This window comes from Boleophthalmus pectinirostris, unplaced genomic scaffold, assembly GCF_026225935.1.
Source record: "Boleophthalmus pectinirostris isolate CB_2022bp ecotype Guang Dong unplaced genomic scaffold, ASM2622593v1 HiC_scaffold_2, whole genome shotgun sequence".
Lineage (NCBI taxonomy): Eukaryota > Metazoa > Chordata > Actinopteri > Gobiiformes > Gobiidae > Boleophthalmus > Boleophthalmus pectinirostris.
Window position 1 is genome coordinate 14,535,070 of NW_026571152.1, and position 16,861 is coordinate 14,551,930.

Here is a 16,861-nt window from a genome sequence, read left to right on the forward strand (position 1 = left end):
AAAATGTAAAAAGGACACTGCAAAACTAGCATTGTGTACATTCATGTTTTATTCTCATTAAAGACATTCTGAAATGGCACCATTTGTGGAACATGGTGTGCATATATTCTACATCCAGATGAACATGATAAAGACACAATCCCGTGTGAATAGGAGTGGAGCACATCAGTGTCAGACATACAGGCGTTGTCTTCAATAGTGAACACAGTGAACAGTGGTGATAATGGTGAAAGGGCACTACATGATACTGGAGCAGACTGCAGTCACGTATCTGTCTTGGCACAAACACATCAAGTCCTCGTCCCTCTGGCTCTAAGCTCCTGAGGGCTAGAAATAGTCCAGGTCAGGAACCAGCCCGGAGCCAGTCCAAGACCAAAGCTGAGTCTCCTAACTGACAACACACATGAGCAGGCAGTGATAGACATGGGGGAGATTGGACTAAAGAGGTGGTAATTATAAACTGAATATCTTTAAATTTGTATAGTTTAGTTTTGTAGAGGCCCTCCCACAGCCCAAATAAGAGTCAGGTTTGTGGAGATGCAAGCCTGCTCAGTGCAATAAAGACATCCATAATGAATAAACATGTTTTTATTTTAGTCTATTTTTGGCAAAAGTTACATACTGTGGCTTTAATATCTCACTATAAAACAGTCCAGAAATATCATATCACATTATGCTCTACTGCTTATAATAATTTTCTGGTATTTGGTTTAGCCAAATATGACTTAATATACCAGAGTGTTCATTTTGCAGATTTGCAGAATAGAGTGTATTGAGATCCAAAACTCAACTTATTTGTCAGATCCAGTGATATGGAACATTGATGATAAAATTCACACATTGACAATAGACAATATAATGAAAAACTAGATAAAGTCAGTTGCCCACCCCCTATGAACTTGAAAAACATGCAAGAAAGAGCACTTCCAAGAGAGTCTGATTTGATTGAATTTGCATAATATGGGACCTTTAATATTGCATTTTGTTCTATCCAGCTGTGTTAGCGATATTAAGACCCCAACTGTGCTGACTTCAACTGAAATAAGTTGTGTAAGAATTGCTGTTATGATTTCAGATGGAGGGCAGGGCCTACATAACTCTATGGTAGATTCACTGTTTTGAAAGAAACTTCCAAAATTATTATCCACAAATGTTGTCACATTAATCTTCTGGTCCTTTCAACTGACAAAAAGCTTTCTGAACACACTTTCTGAAGCTATTATCATTGTTTCATGAAGACAGGTCCAATAATTACAGAGACACAACCCGTAAACCAGGTCAAAATATCAGACTATTGAACAGCAAATTCCACCATAGTATTCTGACCTCTCCTCCAGCTCTGTTTAAACTATACCGAGACTAAAATGCTGTAATGTCAAGTGAACACGTACTAATCGACCTCATAAGAAGACATGGATATGGTGCATAACATTCCAACAATGATTACAAGTGCTGCACAGTGCTTAGGTGAGACATCAAAACGTGGCAGCCATGACAGAGACAGAGGCAGAGGTTAAGCTGTACACCAGGTTAGTAGAAAAATATATTAGCGATCTAGAACCAAGTAAAGTTTAAGACCCCTGCATAGAGTTGTCAGCAGATAGAATGTGGCATTGCTACAATATCTGTATTTAAAGGTGAACTGTGTAACTTTTTTTAATGTTTTAATAGGGGGTCTGCCACCTGCTTGTGTTCATGTATCTCAAGTGCGCTTATTCAAATAAACGTGTTTTTAATTGCCATAAATTCCATAAAAAATATGTTTAATGCTATACTGAGGAATATTCCAGGCAAAGCAATAACCAAGGAGACCACCACCACAAAAGTAGCCACAGTCAGTTCAAATTCAGAGCATTAGTAAAGCACCAGTGTTAAAGCTATAATAAAGATTTTTTACACATCACTTTTTTACAGCATGTCTCTCCTACCAAACCAACTGCCCATTGCCTGCATTTTATAATTTGAATTTATATTTTTTTTTAAATGTGTAGCTGAGAAATGTTTCTTTTTATTGCAAATTAAAATAATAATTTATATTTTGTTTAAAAAAAAAAAAAAAAGGGTTAGAAAAAAATCAAGAATAGTTTGGTCTGGTTTTGATTTGAAAAGCAATCACATACTGTATTTTAGAAGTTGTCCCATTAATAACCATGCTATTACATATTAGGACTGCACAATATATTATCAAATTATTGTTAATGCAATGTCATCACACTCAATAACCAGATTAAAAAATTCTATTATTTAAGATGCTATCTTAAGTATGCCAGTTTTACTAATTCACTTTTGCTATTTTTTAAATTTATTTTAATATTGCCTTTTTGTTTGTCACTTTCTGACTGACACAGACACACTGATTAGTATCTATGAACGATCAATTTTACTATAATGTTAAGATATATTAAAGGTATACTATGGAACTTTTCTGGTGAAGGTTACGCCACCTGCTTGTTTGCATGGAAATGTTATTGCTTTGCCTGTAAACGTCCATGATATCAAAATAATCTATCTTGCCTTTCTTCCATTAAAGGTGTTTTTATTGCTCAAAAACACTTTGTAAATCATGCATTCTTACTGTGATCTGGGTTCCCTATCCACAAATTCCAGGCAAAGCAATAACATCTCCATAGATAAAGACAAGCATGTGACAAATCCTCCACTAGAAAAGTTACATAGTGCACCTTTAAAATGTACATCAACTGACAAAGTAGCTAAAAACTCCAATGCATGGAAGCTAACATTTTCTCACAGTCATTACTTCTCCCTTAAGTGCTATCACAAACCCACAGTGTCCTCCTAATCATCTGGACTTTCCAGATACACAATCCTCTGCTCCTTCACAACACCTCCAGTCGTATCCTCCTCTGAACCTCCCTCAACTTTGTAGCTGTAGGATGTCTCTCCTTTCATCAGCTTCTCCATGATGTCCTTCTCGGATATGCCCCCAAACTCCTCCTCCTCTGTGGACACCTTGATGCTGTACCCTCCACTGGCTCCGCCCTGCAACGCCTTCTCCAGACCTGCTCCTCTTAAAGCTGCCATGAGCTGCTCCTCCGAAAAATCTCCACTCTCGTCCAGCAAGCCGGACTCTTCCAAGGTTTGAGAGACATTGAGTTCCGCTACGATGGTCATGGTGCCGTCATCGCTGGACTGTGAGACCTTGCGGACATCTACGGCCACTTTGTCAGGGCTCTCGCGGCTGATTTTGGTAAGGTAGGCCAGCTCCTCCTTCAAAGGGCCAGACACGGATTCCTGCAGCGTCTCCAGAGCTCCTTGCAGCTGATCTTTCGGTTCCAATGAGTCCTCACGAAGAAACTCCAGAACAGAATTTTGCACAATTGGTGAGACTCGAACCTGCAGCAGACAAGGCATTCTGTCATTATATACTCTCAAATTTCATACAGGGTTTTACTCTGATTTGGTTCAGATTTAGTCCTGTTAAGACTGGGTTTAGTCTTGGTTTATATCTAGTTTGGTCCTGGTTTATGACAGGTTGAGTGGCAGGTTTGCTCCTGATTTGTAGGGGTGTCAAAAGTAATGAAAAACAGATACTAATCGATACTAAAACTAGTATTGAAACTAGGTACTCATTTAAGCAAGTATCCATACTAAAAAGTCCCATTCACAGTTTCTTGAATATTGAGGGATTACACAGATATAAGGCCACACGGGAATATAAAAGAAAGTACTATTATTTAATAAAACATACATTCTATTATCTAAAAATGAATAGTGTTTTTTATATTATTATTGTGGTGTCAGCATTGGTATTGAATATCGAGCCTATTCCTTAGTATTGAAATTGAGTGTGAGATTTTAGTATCATGACAACACTACTCTTATTACACTCCTGGGTTAGTTGAGGTCAAGTCCAGGTTATGTTCTAGGTTTAGCTCCAATTTAGGGTATGTTCACACTTGTCCTTTTTGGGTTCTGGTTCGAGCTCAGTTTACTCTAGATATGGACCTGAGTTAGTCTTGTTCTAATCCTGGTTTAATCCTGTTATAAATTTTGACTCTTAGTAGTTTAGTAGCAAATTTGACGTAGTCTATGTGCAGATTTGGGCCTGCTGTAAGATAAGTTGTGGTCTGTTGTAGTCCTTGTTTGGTCCTGTTATAGTCCTGTTTTAGTTTCCGGTTCAATTCCAATTTTGATGTGGTTTATGAACGCACCCTTAGTTTAGACTGGGTTAAATCTTGGTTTAGCTTTAGTTTGGTCCTGGTTTGTGGTGCCTTGAGACCTGTTTAAGATCTGGTTCAACCTGGTTTAGTTCTGCTTTGGTTCTAGTTTCATTTTGATTTAGTATAGACCTGCTCTAGTCCTGGATTAGACCTGATTACTACATGATTCGGATTTATAGTCTTCACCTGTTTTAGTTCTTCTTAGATCCTGCTTTAGACCTGGCTTAGTCAAAAAAAAAAAATGTTCAAAGAACTTGCTTTAGTCCTTCATTTCTGGTCTTATCTTGCTTTAGTCCTGCTCTAGTTGTTCAGGTATAGCCCTGGTTTGACTATGGTTTAGTTTAGGTTAAATACTGGATTAGACCTGGTTCATTCCTGGTTAAGCAGTCTAGAGCTCCTTTAGACCTGGTTTAGACCTTGGCATTTGTTTGCTCCTGTGTTTATTCTGTTATTCTGGTATAGACCTGTCTTAACCCAGTTTTAGGTCAGATTTGATCCTGACTTGGTTCTAGCTTTGTCCTAGTTTATAGTAGACTTTCTTTAGTCCTGCATTAAGACTGGTTTATTCCTGTTTTGGCCATGGTTTTCCCTTGGGTTAGTCCTGGTTTAATCCTGATTCGTTCCTAGTTTATGGCTTCTTGTGTCCTGGTTTGGTCCTGGTTAAGGCCAGGTAGTCCGTTTTGAAATGAGAACATGTTTTTGAGTACAGTGCTGCAGTAGATAGAAAATTACTCAGAATGTCAGAATATACCTTCATGAGGATAACCCCAACACATAATTATAAAATAAAATAAAAAAATCCTTTACCAACCTCTTCCTCAATGATGCATTCCGGAAAACCTTCCTTAAACGACGGGCGATCACCTGTCATGAACTTGTAGTCTTTGCCCTCATCGGGTGTGGCTCTGAGTGGGAGAAGCTCGTCTTGATAATATCGCTCATCGGAAAGATCATCCACAATTCCGTAATGGCCGTACGATGTTATCCCACCACCTTCCTCCGTCTCCGAGAACTCATCCGGAGTGGAGACAAAATACTCTCGTTGTTCCTTATCCTGTGACATGAAAGACGAATCGCTTTCTCTGGAAACCTCCTCAACTTGACCCAATCCTTCTTTCCACTGTTCATTGCTATCTTTTCTTGGCGCGTTTTCCAACTCCTCAATCTGAAAATACGTTGACGTTTGTTCTTGATAACGTTTCTCTAACTTCTTGATCTCAGGTTCCTCCTCATCATCACTTACACTCTCCACCTTTTCTTCAATAATTTCAACATTGATCGACTTGTTCGACAAATCCTCTCCTTCCTTCATCCCAGTTAGCAGATTCTTGATCATACTTGCTGTGGCTGTATCCTTGATGTCCTCCAGAGACATCTTCTTGGTTCCTTGGTGCAGAAATTCCTCCAAATCAGAATCCTTTGACACATCCAACTCCTCTTCGACCTTCGATTCTAAAACAATTCGCGTTTTGGTGGTTCCATCTTCTTCCTGGGTCTTCTCGATGTGATAGCGGACTTTGGTTTCTCCGGAATCTTCTGAGCCTTCTGATTTGATGGCCCTCTCAATCATCTCCTCAACAGACACAGTGTCCAGTATCTTCTTGGTGCTTGGTTGTTCTGGCCTGCCATTCATCAAGCTATTGTCAAATGCCTTTCTTTCCTCTCTGCCCTCTGATACATTCCTTTTGCTTGTCGTAGCACTAAGCACTTTTGTTTCTGTATGGGTTTTTGAACTTTGGTGGGTGGGTATAGCTACTTTCGGTACAGGTTTAGCCTCTGGTTGCTTGTCTTTGGTGGTGTAGGGGGTAGTGGAAGTGGAAGACTGCGCAGCCCTTGCTTTGGTGAAGGAGATCATGTCCCTCCTGGCAGCTGGGCTCTGGTTGCGGGCGACTGAAATGGGAACGATCCTAGAGGGGCTGAGGGTTCCAGAGCTGGGTCTAGGCACAGGGGGTCTTCTGTAAGAGGAAGCCGCTGGGGAGGACCTGAAGTCGGTGTGGAGCCGGGTAGTTGAGGGGGGGGTTCTGGGTGAGTAAGCCTGAGAGGGCATCTTGATTTCTGAGATGACAAGAAGATAATTTGTCTTTAGTAAGAAAGTACTTAAAATATCAGAATGACAAGAAAACATTCTAACAAGGCTAAAAGCTTAAAATGGAACTAAACACTAAACCAACTACTAAAGTTTTTATCTGATGTTTTAATAGCATTGTCTTTTGTTCCTCTCATTTTAGTGCCAATTTGCAGTTTTATGTTCAAAAGCAGTCCAAAACTGAGTGTGTGCTGCCTCTAGTGGCCACTGCAGTTTCATGTACTATGTGACATCACACAGGACTGCCCTGATTACAATCACCTGACTGCATGGGCTGAGTTTGAAGTGTGGATACCTGTTACACCAATTCGCACTGTTGTTATACCTCTACTTTTAAATACAGTCTATAGACTATATAGAATGTGAATGGAAGGCTAGTTTTAGTATTAAATATTGAAGTGTACTACAATAGAAAATTGAGTTGAAAATTAGCACTATTTTTAGATTCAGCTATGCATCAGGAACAAGCTCTTCTATGTAACTGTTTTGTTTTGGCTGATTTTTGCATCTTGATGTCCTTCCAGTTCAGTTTTGTTTTTCAGTGTCACTCGCCCTTCAGAACGCTTTCAGTACATCCCACAAATGAAACTACTGCACATCTCATCAGGTTTGCCAAGTTGTAGTGTATTGTTTTGTATGATGCTTTTGTATATTTATGGAAAACTATTTGACGTAGGCTTGTGGGTTGAGCTTTGTACAGACTCGTACTGCTAACCGTAAGGAGGATTCAAATAGTGACCAGGAGAGATCACTAGATTACTCAAACACGCATGGATAACATCTAAAATCTCTTCAGGCATGTTTTTGATGAAGGAACAATCTTATAATACCCTCTCTTTAAGTTAGCAAATATTAATATGAACAATCATTTATATAAACACAAATAAATCTTTCATAAATACCTATGACTCTTTCTCTCGACTGGTTCGCCCTCCTCTGAGACTCCTCCAGATTGACCCTCTCACCCTCCAAAAGCGCCCTGGAAAAACACACAAAAATATACTTTGAACAAACTTAAAATTTACAGCAGTGCCTCAAACATGAAGGATTACCTCACAAATCGCAGTATCTCATCCGCATCGGCCATCTCAACCCTCTCCCCCTATCGCCTACTAAGTCAAGAATTTCACCTTTTAAGGCATATGCTCTCACAATAACAAATGTCGAATAATAGATGTTGTAATTAGGTTGAACAAGCTCACCGTGTTTGGATATGACAAAATTAAACAAAATAATCCAAACTAGATTCCCATGAAGCAGTCCGACAGGCAGTACTGAGCGTGCTTGTGGTAGACAGGAGTATATACTGGGCAGTACTGTGGGCAGTGGGGTGGTCAGTTGACAGGTCAGTGTGAATTCCATATAGACCCATGCTGACGCAGACCACACGAGCAGAGGTCGTAACTCAGTGAAGGCATGTCCCAATACTGAACAACTCCATAAACAAGGAATGTGCCATGCTAGGACACACGTACATTTACCTCTAGATGGTAAAGTGATTTTTGTATTGGCAGTAGTTACAGTATAAATGTACACAACTTAGGCAAAATGTGAATAGTTAAATTAAAACAAATTAAACAAATTTGAACTCACTGCACTGACGTTAAAAGCGCTTTTTACAACTTTGAGAGACCACTGACTGTATATATATATATGGACACAGTGTCATCATTCCTGATCTATAGTATAATGTTGTTCCTTCATCACAAACATACCTGGAGTTGTGTTTTGTTTCACACAAACCCTGACCACTTAGGCTAAATTCTCAAACAGAAAACTCTACTCCACCTTGTGATGTCATTTGGTAATACGGGATCCACTGTGTTTTTAAGCTCCACACATCTTCACTACAATCATTTGGATCATTTCAACCCTGGAATGGCCCATTTCTACTGAACAAAAAGTAAAAAGTTAACCTGAAAACTACCACTTCATAACATCACAAGGTGCAATAGAGCCTTTTAAGTTTTGGAGATATAGGCAGACAATAATAAAGGATTACTCAAACGTGTGAATGAAACAAAACACAATTCCAGGTCTATTCTGAGGAGGTTACAACATTCTAACATGGCGTAAAGTTCATAAAAGTCAATTTTGTGTAATATAGGGCCTTTAATGTGCACTTCATATTTTGTCCCCAAAAACATGTGCAGTGTAAAAAGTAACTGATTGGACTTTGTAATTACATATACAGTACACAGATATTGTAACATGCACTGTGCCCGGAGAGTAGTAGTACATGACCAACACAGAGCAGTAAATCTATGGAACTGGCAGCTTCATGTAGACTCTCATGACCAGCTGCCATTCACACATGAATCATGAATTATTGACAGAACAATTAGTTTCAGCCTTAATTAGGACTGAAATCAATCTTTAGTGCCCTACTGTTTTATGTCATTCTTTCTGGATTAGCAACAGTCCAGAGATATTGCCTATGACACTACAAGGTGGGCTGTGCCATTAGTCACATTTTAATCAAATCAAGATTCAATATGATCAGTCAATGTCTTTTTAATGGTGAGGTCTACAGCCAATCTTCTGTCAGTAAAAGCATGTGTTTTGTATGTTAATGTAAAATATTATTATACTATTTGTTTGTTTTTCATCTAATCCAAAAAATGGGACTGATCAATATGAGAAAGGAGATTGTGAATATGTTTTTGCCATGTCATCCATCCCTAACTACACGTACAAATGTTCTACCAAAACATTTATAGTTCGTCAGATGCCCTTCCCGAAATAACCAGCATCTGGATTAAATGTCCTTTGTCTTGTGACCTGTATGTTAGACTAGTGCCCTTTCTGTGTATCATTTGCAGGGTGGAAAGCAACTCAAATACTCCTGTTACTTTAATTGAGTAGATTTTGGGGGTAGCTGTACTTTTTTGAGTAGAATGTTAAACATGTACTAGTTAGTATAATTTTGTTTAATACACCAACAATCTTTCCCACCCATACCTCTTACTGACTGAATCTTATTGGTCAGCCTCCCTAAGGATAGTAATAGTCATAGTGAAGTATGAACTCTCAGAATAAGCAGATTACTTTATTTACAACTTAAAGGTATTGTAAAATAACTAAATCTAAATTAATCATGGTAGAATCGATCTCGCTCAAGTCGAATCTGGCTCAAAGAAAATCACCCATACTGAATACAGCTCTCACTCTTATTTGGCCCATCTGTCTTTGCTCCTTTCTGCACAATAAACACAAAACAGCACTGCACTGCCAAATCACCAAAACCCTGAGTTGGTTTAAAACACCTTGATTGAACTGTTTAAATCATCTTTTTTATTTGACTGAAACAACTGCACTAAAATTGCATTAAAACTAACTAGCATAATGAGTAGTATTTTTCATTTGCACTTTTACTTGAGTGCATATGTGGCAGCAGTATATTTTAGCCATGTAACTGTACTTTTACTGGAATATACACCTTCAGTACTTTCCCACCACTGACCTGTTTGTACCTGAAGTAAACCTGCACATGTATGAGCTGTGTGGTGTATCTTCTGACCTGTATGCAGCCAGCTCCAGCCCCAGGTCCATCTTAAGCTGAAGGAGCTGCTGATGTTCTAGCATCTTCTGCTCCATGTTGTGGGCCATCAGTTCTCTCTCCCTCTGCAGCCGATCGATCACCATCTGACATGCACAAATAAACAGACCTGTTTTTAGAGTCAGTACAATACCGAACATTTATTCACACGTTTAACACACAAACCCTGCATATTTAGTCTGCGTTCTTCTCTCATACAGAAAACAATCTGTTCCACCTTTTGATGTCATGTTGTAATACAAGAAATTCTCCATTGTGTTTTTAACTCCATACACCATCACTAGAATCATTTGGTTAATTTTAGCTCTGGAATTGCCAATCTGTTTTGAATGTTTTTGAGAGTTGATACAATATAGAAACACAGATGTAAAAAAGGACAAGGACTTTCCACATACTCATGTGTAACATTCTAGAGGCAGCACATCATCACATCTGCATGATCCCGTGGAAATAAAAAGTTAAAACCATACTTTGGAACATTCTCCATAGAGATGGAAAAGTTTTATGACATACTGTGTGATATTATAGCCATAAGAACAATACTTCCATGAAAACAAGTAGGAGGATGCCCTCCTCCAGACCAAATAGGATTTGTGGAAATGCAAGCCTACTCACAGCAAGGATGCAAGTTTTTATATGTTTTTCAGTGCAATAAAAATATCTGAAATGAAAAAACACTTTTACTTCCACGGTGGGGCTTTAAAGTGGGCCTATTCTGCAAAATCAACTTTTCAGAGCTTTTAGCCAGGTTATAATTGTTTCTCTTATCATTTACCCCCTGATGTTGTATTTGTGAAAGTGTGATTCATGCACATTTGAGTAACATATATTCTCCTGTATTCCTATACTCTTATATATGTATAAGGCGTCATTGCTCTGATCTACCCCTGTTTCACTGCCACCGCTACAAGCACACTGCTATGTCCTTACTTCCTTCTCCAGCTTTATTTTCTTAATCAGTGATACACATAGGATTTGTCAGCATTGTGTAGCCATTTTTGCACAAAGTAAAAAAAAAAATTCAAATGATGACATAGATTATAACTATATAGTGGACACATGCACAATGTCTTCTTTAAAGTGTTAAATATGTATATTGAAACATCTTTTTTATTATGTGTGCAGAATACTAAGTCCATGGCAAATTACAAAAGCCTTTTACAGCTCTGTACCTACACATCAGATGTTTGGCAGCTCCACTCTTAGCTTTCTGCCTGTTTATTCACTACGACTCCTCTGTTCAATGTCCAGTTATATTACACCACCATGTCACTTTTACAAAACCTACTTCAAAACATTCAATACTTGCTTTTCCTCTTTTGTACATTATTAGCTATACAATATCTTAATCACATAGTTTCTCTTCTTAGCTGCAGCCTCTCTTCCTGCCTGTGCCTGCCCTGCCCTGCCTGGCTCTATGGTGAAGCTTATGGGGATTTGTCAGTCTGTGTGTGCGGGGCTAATAGGTTTAAGTGCAGCTGAGATGGAGGAGCCAGTAAAAAGCAGAACTATGGGAGGAGGAGGAGGAAGAGGAGGAGGTGCCTTTTAGCAGCTCAGGTCAACTCCAGGACACCTCCATTTCACATAACAAGTAGAGATAGACCACTTGGCCGATCTACCGTGCCAATATTTTGACTTTTTAGCGTATCAGCTATCGGCCTTAAACCTTCAGCACAGGCCAGTATTCTGTTTTGGATGACCTGCTGCCTAAATTTACCCACACAGCTTAATTTGAACACTTTATTGCAAAGAAATAACTGCTGAAAACTGCTGCTCTACTACAGAGTTACGGTGAGCTGTGGGTGAGTTTTTGGTAAATTTAAATTGCATAAATTGGGCAAAATAATAAAAATCGGCCCCTACATATCAGCCTAAAAATATTGGCAGAGCTTATCGGCCATCAGTTGCGCTTGGATTCTATACAATCCGTACTGCATCGGTCATGAGAAAACCCATATCAGTCGATTTCTAATAACAAGTGCTGCTGCGATGTAGAGGCCAGTAAAGAGTAAAGCAGGAGGATGTGGAAGAAGGGGAGAAGGAGAAGGAGGAGGAGGAGAAAGATGAGGAGAAGGAGGAGTAGCTCAGGTCAATGTTGGATGTCTCCATTTCCCCAAATCCACCGGAATTACTCATATTATTAACTCATACTAGCAATGAGACTTTGCCATATTGTATAAAGTAATCTTGCACCCCAGTAACATTTGTAGAGTAGTTATAAGAGCTGCACCAGTATTCAGTATTTTTTATTTAATAAAGTAACATCTGTCTTATGAATTATGAATGCAGCTCTTAGGGCAAAATTAGATGACTGTGTGCTGTCTGTATTTAACTCATAAACATCTACTACTGTCTCGACTGGCAACATTATGTCCAAGGCTGAGAGTCTAGTGAAGGTGTGTAGACTTTAAAAATAGACTTTTGGAAACTTCCTACCATGTTATAATGTTGTTCCATCATCAAAAACAAGCCTGAAAAGGTTTATGATGTTATCCATGTATGCCTGAGCGATTTATGGTTAGCAGTACAATCCTGTCCAATGCTCAGCCCACAAGCATATGTCACTCATGCTTCCACACAATTTTCCATAAATATACAAATGCATGATACAAAACAATACACTACAATTTCACAAACCTAACGCAATGTGCAGTAGTTTCACCCCACACCCCTCTTTAAAAAAATTGAGTAGCACTTGGAGATGGGGGTAGTCTTATGTAGAGCAGCAGAGCAGAACAAAGTACAAACTAAAAGATTATTCAAACATGAAAGAAATTAACAAAACAACAGTATAGATCACAGGGCCCAATCAATTTATCAGTTGGCCAATATGGGCACTTGAAGACATATCAGCTATCGGCTTAAATCTTGCAATTATGGGCTGATAGCCTACGTGGGCATAGACTCTCTAAATTATGTCAATTTAATTCAATTTACAGACAGATAAATGTCCTAATATGTAGTATTGCATCAATATTTATCTGCGGAGTAATTTGTCTGTGTCGCTGTACTGCCCCTGAAAGCACCCCCAGAGTCACATCACTCACGTTGACTTGTTTACACCTGTGTGTAGCTAGAGATCCACGTGCGCAACACTGAGGCCTGTTTTAAATGTTCTTGCGTCTGATCTAAGATACTGACTAAAAATAAAAGTGAACTTCAGTGCAGTTTAGGCCAGCAACAAAACTACTGCTTGTTTTTCTCAAAGTGTGAATGTGGAGAAAAGAGGACCGTCCCATAGAGAAAGAAATGTCCCCATTGACAGAGGACACACACAGCTGCTGTCAGCATGCTGGATTATAATATTTTTATGGATGATTGTTTTGAGTCAGGATTAAAAGGACACTTATTTGTGAAGGCTTGTGATCTAAGAAGTGCCTATGTGAGCGGTGAATGTTGCAAATGTGTTGGTTTAGCAATTAGCTGCTGTAAGATACCACACATAAACAGCCTGTTTTTTCTTACATTATGGTTCGGGTTAGTGTAAAGTGACAGTAGTGGCTGATGATCGGCATTTACGCATATAATTAATTACCACGGAACACACGCATTTACTGCTAAAGGCTAATAGCAATGGTTTACTTTACTTACTTTACTGTCTAGACTGTCATGCATAAATGCCAGTAGGCCAACCTACTGTCTTTAAATATGACTGTAAAGAGGCAGAATAATAGTAAATGTAGTAAAGACAAAACCAATATAAAACCAATATAAAATCCAGTAGGCCCAGACCTAAGTTTTACAATCAATTAAAGTGAATTTTTACATCACTAAATATATTGGCTTTCATATTGGCTATCAGCACCTCCAGCTCCCATCTTATCGGTAAAATCCATATCAGGCCCTAATAGATCATGTTGCCTTCAGTCTAGAGTGTCTACCTGCTGCTCTTATTATGTTGCTCCCTTAATTTAGCCCTGTAGGAAAGAAAAACTGCTGGTCAACTTTTTCTCTTTTACTTTTGAGGTATAGAACATTAAATATGAATGCAAAGGTTTTGAAATATTTTAAAAAGCTTTCATAAACCACAAAATGTCTTCTTGAATATTATTGAGTTGGAGCAGGAGCCAGCTGTGGAGCATCTGTGGGTGTGTCCTCATAGGGACTGGCCCCTCCCTCTCTCCGCTCAAGGGTAAAGGAACATTGTGCTTATTATGTAACCATGTGTTTCCATTTAGAGCTGATTCTCACCATCCTCCTTGACCACTGCTTTAAATAGAGTTTATTTTTATGAATATGTCAATGTCTCAGATGGTGAAGCCAATACGACTCCATAGAAGCAGTGCCCAAACAGACATTGGGGTTGCCAGTTTCAATACTGAAATCCAGTTTAAACCAGCCTAAACCAAAAAAGCTCTCTCTGAGCTGAATGGTCACTACCTACACCCCAGCACCTGCACACAGTCATGAATCAGTGTTAGTGCAGCCTCTGCACCTCAGTGAGAGAATTCTGCACTTTTGCAGTGAATACAGGGCTATTTCTCCACAAGCTCTAGTCTGTGACAGAGTGAGCACTCTAAACCTGTAGAGTTCTTATGTGATGATGTCATTTCTGGGTTCAACTGGCAACTTCACAGCTTTTCTAGCATTGTTTTTGTTTTTTGTTTTATTTTTCCCATTATTCTGCCTGTCTTAGACCCTGAGGTGACATCACACTTAACAACTCTGTGAAGAGAGGGAGAGCAGCAGTGCCAGCAGTGCCAGCACAGCCAGCGAAAACCCAGAGACCAATCACTCAGTCTTCCCTCACAACGCCCCGTCTATCTATCAACACATAGAGGGGATTTGTACAGTGTGCCTGTGTGCGTCTGCACGTGTGACAGAGTGAGTGCATGTCAGTGTCAAACCAGGACAAATATGACTGCAGCCTTAGTACAAGCCCTGCTCTGGCCTCTCATTTACCTGATACTCCTCACAGTCCAGGTGGAACTTCTCCTGCATGCTGACCATCTCCTGCTCCAGTCTCATCTGCTCCTGCCCCTGTTGCTCAGCCTGGGCTCGGAGCCTCTCCAGCTGAGTGGCGTACATCTCTTTCTCTCTCTGGAGGTCACACATGCGTGCCTGGTCCTCTCTGATGGCCCTCTCCATCTCCTCCACTTTCTGCTGGTACATGTCAAAGGTCCTGACCCAGCCCTCAGACAGCCCAAAGGCGTAGTCCTGGACGTCCTCCACAGTGACAGAAGGGAGCAGGGGCCCACGGGAGCTCTGGACACTCATGTAGTGAGAGGGGGTCATCCGGGTCTCCACCTGTTGCCTAGAGAGATGGACCAATGTTTCATGTTAAAAATGCACTGGGTAACATTTTCGGTTGAGTGTTTGCCAGCTGCTTGTCTTCAGGAGATGTTATTGCTTTGCTTGGAAAGTTTCACAGTGAGGTATTAAACATATCCATGGAGACAAGCAGAAGACATCACCAGGTCAGGTCTGTGGAGCAGTGACCAGAGAGAGAATGCATGTTTTCAGCATAGGCTATTGTTTTGTGTCTGTAATTGAAAAAAGGCTAGATAGATCATTTTGATACCATATTAGGACCGTATAGTCGACTAAACTCTGGTATGTTTTTGAGGAGGTAACAACATTCTAACATCCCATAAAGCTCACAGGAGTCAATTTTGCGTAATACAGGACATTTAAAGTGGTTTAATGGGATTATCTTGCTTTAGAATTATTGCGTCAGTGGCAACAAGTGGTTTTAATCTGTTCATTTATCAAGATATTTTCTGTAGCATATAGGCCTATCTCATTCCAAAACGTGTTATCGTGACAACTATACCCAATGATGGTCCCAGTGACTCCCGGCCCACCTGAGTCGCAGTATCTCCTGCTTGTGCGCCTCCTCCAACCGCCTGCACTCCTCTTCTAGCTGGACCAGTCTCTGCTGCAGCTCCGCGTTTGTTTTGTGGGCCACGGTCAGCTCCTTCTCGCATCCCCGGAGCTCCCCCGTGATGTCCCGGCACACGCCCGTCTGCTCGCTGCAAAGTGCCTGGACGGTCTGCAACTCTAGCCATAGCTTCTCCCTCTCCATCTCCGCCTGGGACCGCTCCAACGACAGCTGCTCCACCGTCCGCCTCAAGTCCCGCATCTCGGCTTTGTATTGGGGCTCCCATTGCGCGGTCTTAGTCTGCCTCAGCTCGCTTATTTCTCTAATTAGATTCGCGTTTTCTTGCTCCAGTTGCTTTGTCCGGTTTAAATATTGAGCCAATCTGCAGTTGAGCTCCTGCAGTTGGCGCTTCTCCGGCTCGAAAGTTCGCTTAAAAGGCAGCATCTTGAAATGTGGCTTTTAAAAATAGTTAGGAGTAAGAGATTTAGCTTGAAGAAGAGGTGACGGTCCTCATATGCGCCGGAGCAGGGGCGAATCTGGGATGCGGTTCACGGTCAGCGCGCTTTGGCTCGGACAAGTGCAGAGGGAGGAGACGGAGGAGGAGGGCGCGGTCTGGAGCAGAGGCGAGGCCCGAGTGTCTCCGGAAAACCCCGAAGAGAGACGAGGTTGCTCCGAACATTAATGGCATTTATGGCATAACATCGGCCCGAAGGATGGAGCGGTGCTGTTTTCTAGGAACGAAGTGGAGGAATGTATTACGAAGCAGTGTTTTGGTAAAGCTGACAGGACAATATTGACTATAGGCTCCCATAGGCCATATTGATCCCTGATAATGGAAAATAAATGATGACTCGGCTCATTCTTGCTGTTTAAAGTGCTGGTCTCTGTAGTGGTGTTGGCAGAGATGTGGTCTGGTGAAATCAATTAAAATCATACATTAATTAGGCCTATTCTGAAATAATGTATAAGGCAATTTTTACGCTTTATTATTATTATTATTATTATTATTATTATTATTATATGATTGATTTCTCTCACGAATCAGTAAAGTTTAAATTTCTGAATTTACACACTAATACTAAATGAACTTGAAATAAAATATTAATCAATTAATCTTCCACGTTCCCCACCTTAAGCTACTTTAGTGGGCTTAGAGTGACAGTTTTAATGGCAGGCCTATAACAAATAGGTTAGATTAGGCAAATAAGTATTAA

The 16,861-nt window shown here is 40.2% G+C and overlaps 1 protein-coding gene across 1 annotated transcript; it reads right to left on the bottom strand.

Moving 5' to 3' along the window:
* Positions 1-31: 31 nt before the first annotated feature.
* On the bottom strand, positions 32-16,154 carry synm (synemin, intermediate filament protein). Its single transcript, XM_020934699.2, has 6 exons — positions 15,631-16,154; positions 14,729-15,080; positions 9,788-9,912; positions 7,170-7,246; positions 4,993-6,236; positions 32-3,354 (listed from the first exon to the last, which is right to left on the bottom strand). The coding sequence occupies exons 1-6, from the start codon at positions 16,089-16,091 to the stop codon at positions 2,797-2,799; spliced, it is 2,817 nt and encodes a 938-aa protein (XP_020790358.2). The 5' UTR covers positions 16,092-16,154; the 3' UTR covers positions 32-2,796.
* Positions 16,155-16,861: the final 707 nt, after the last annotated feature.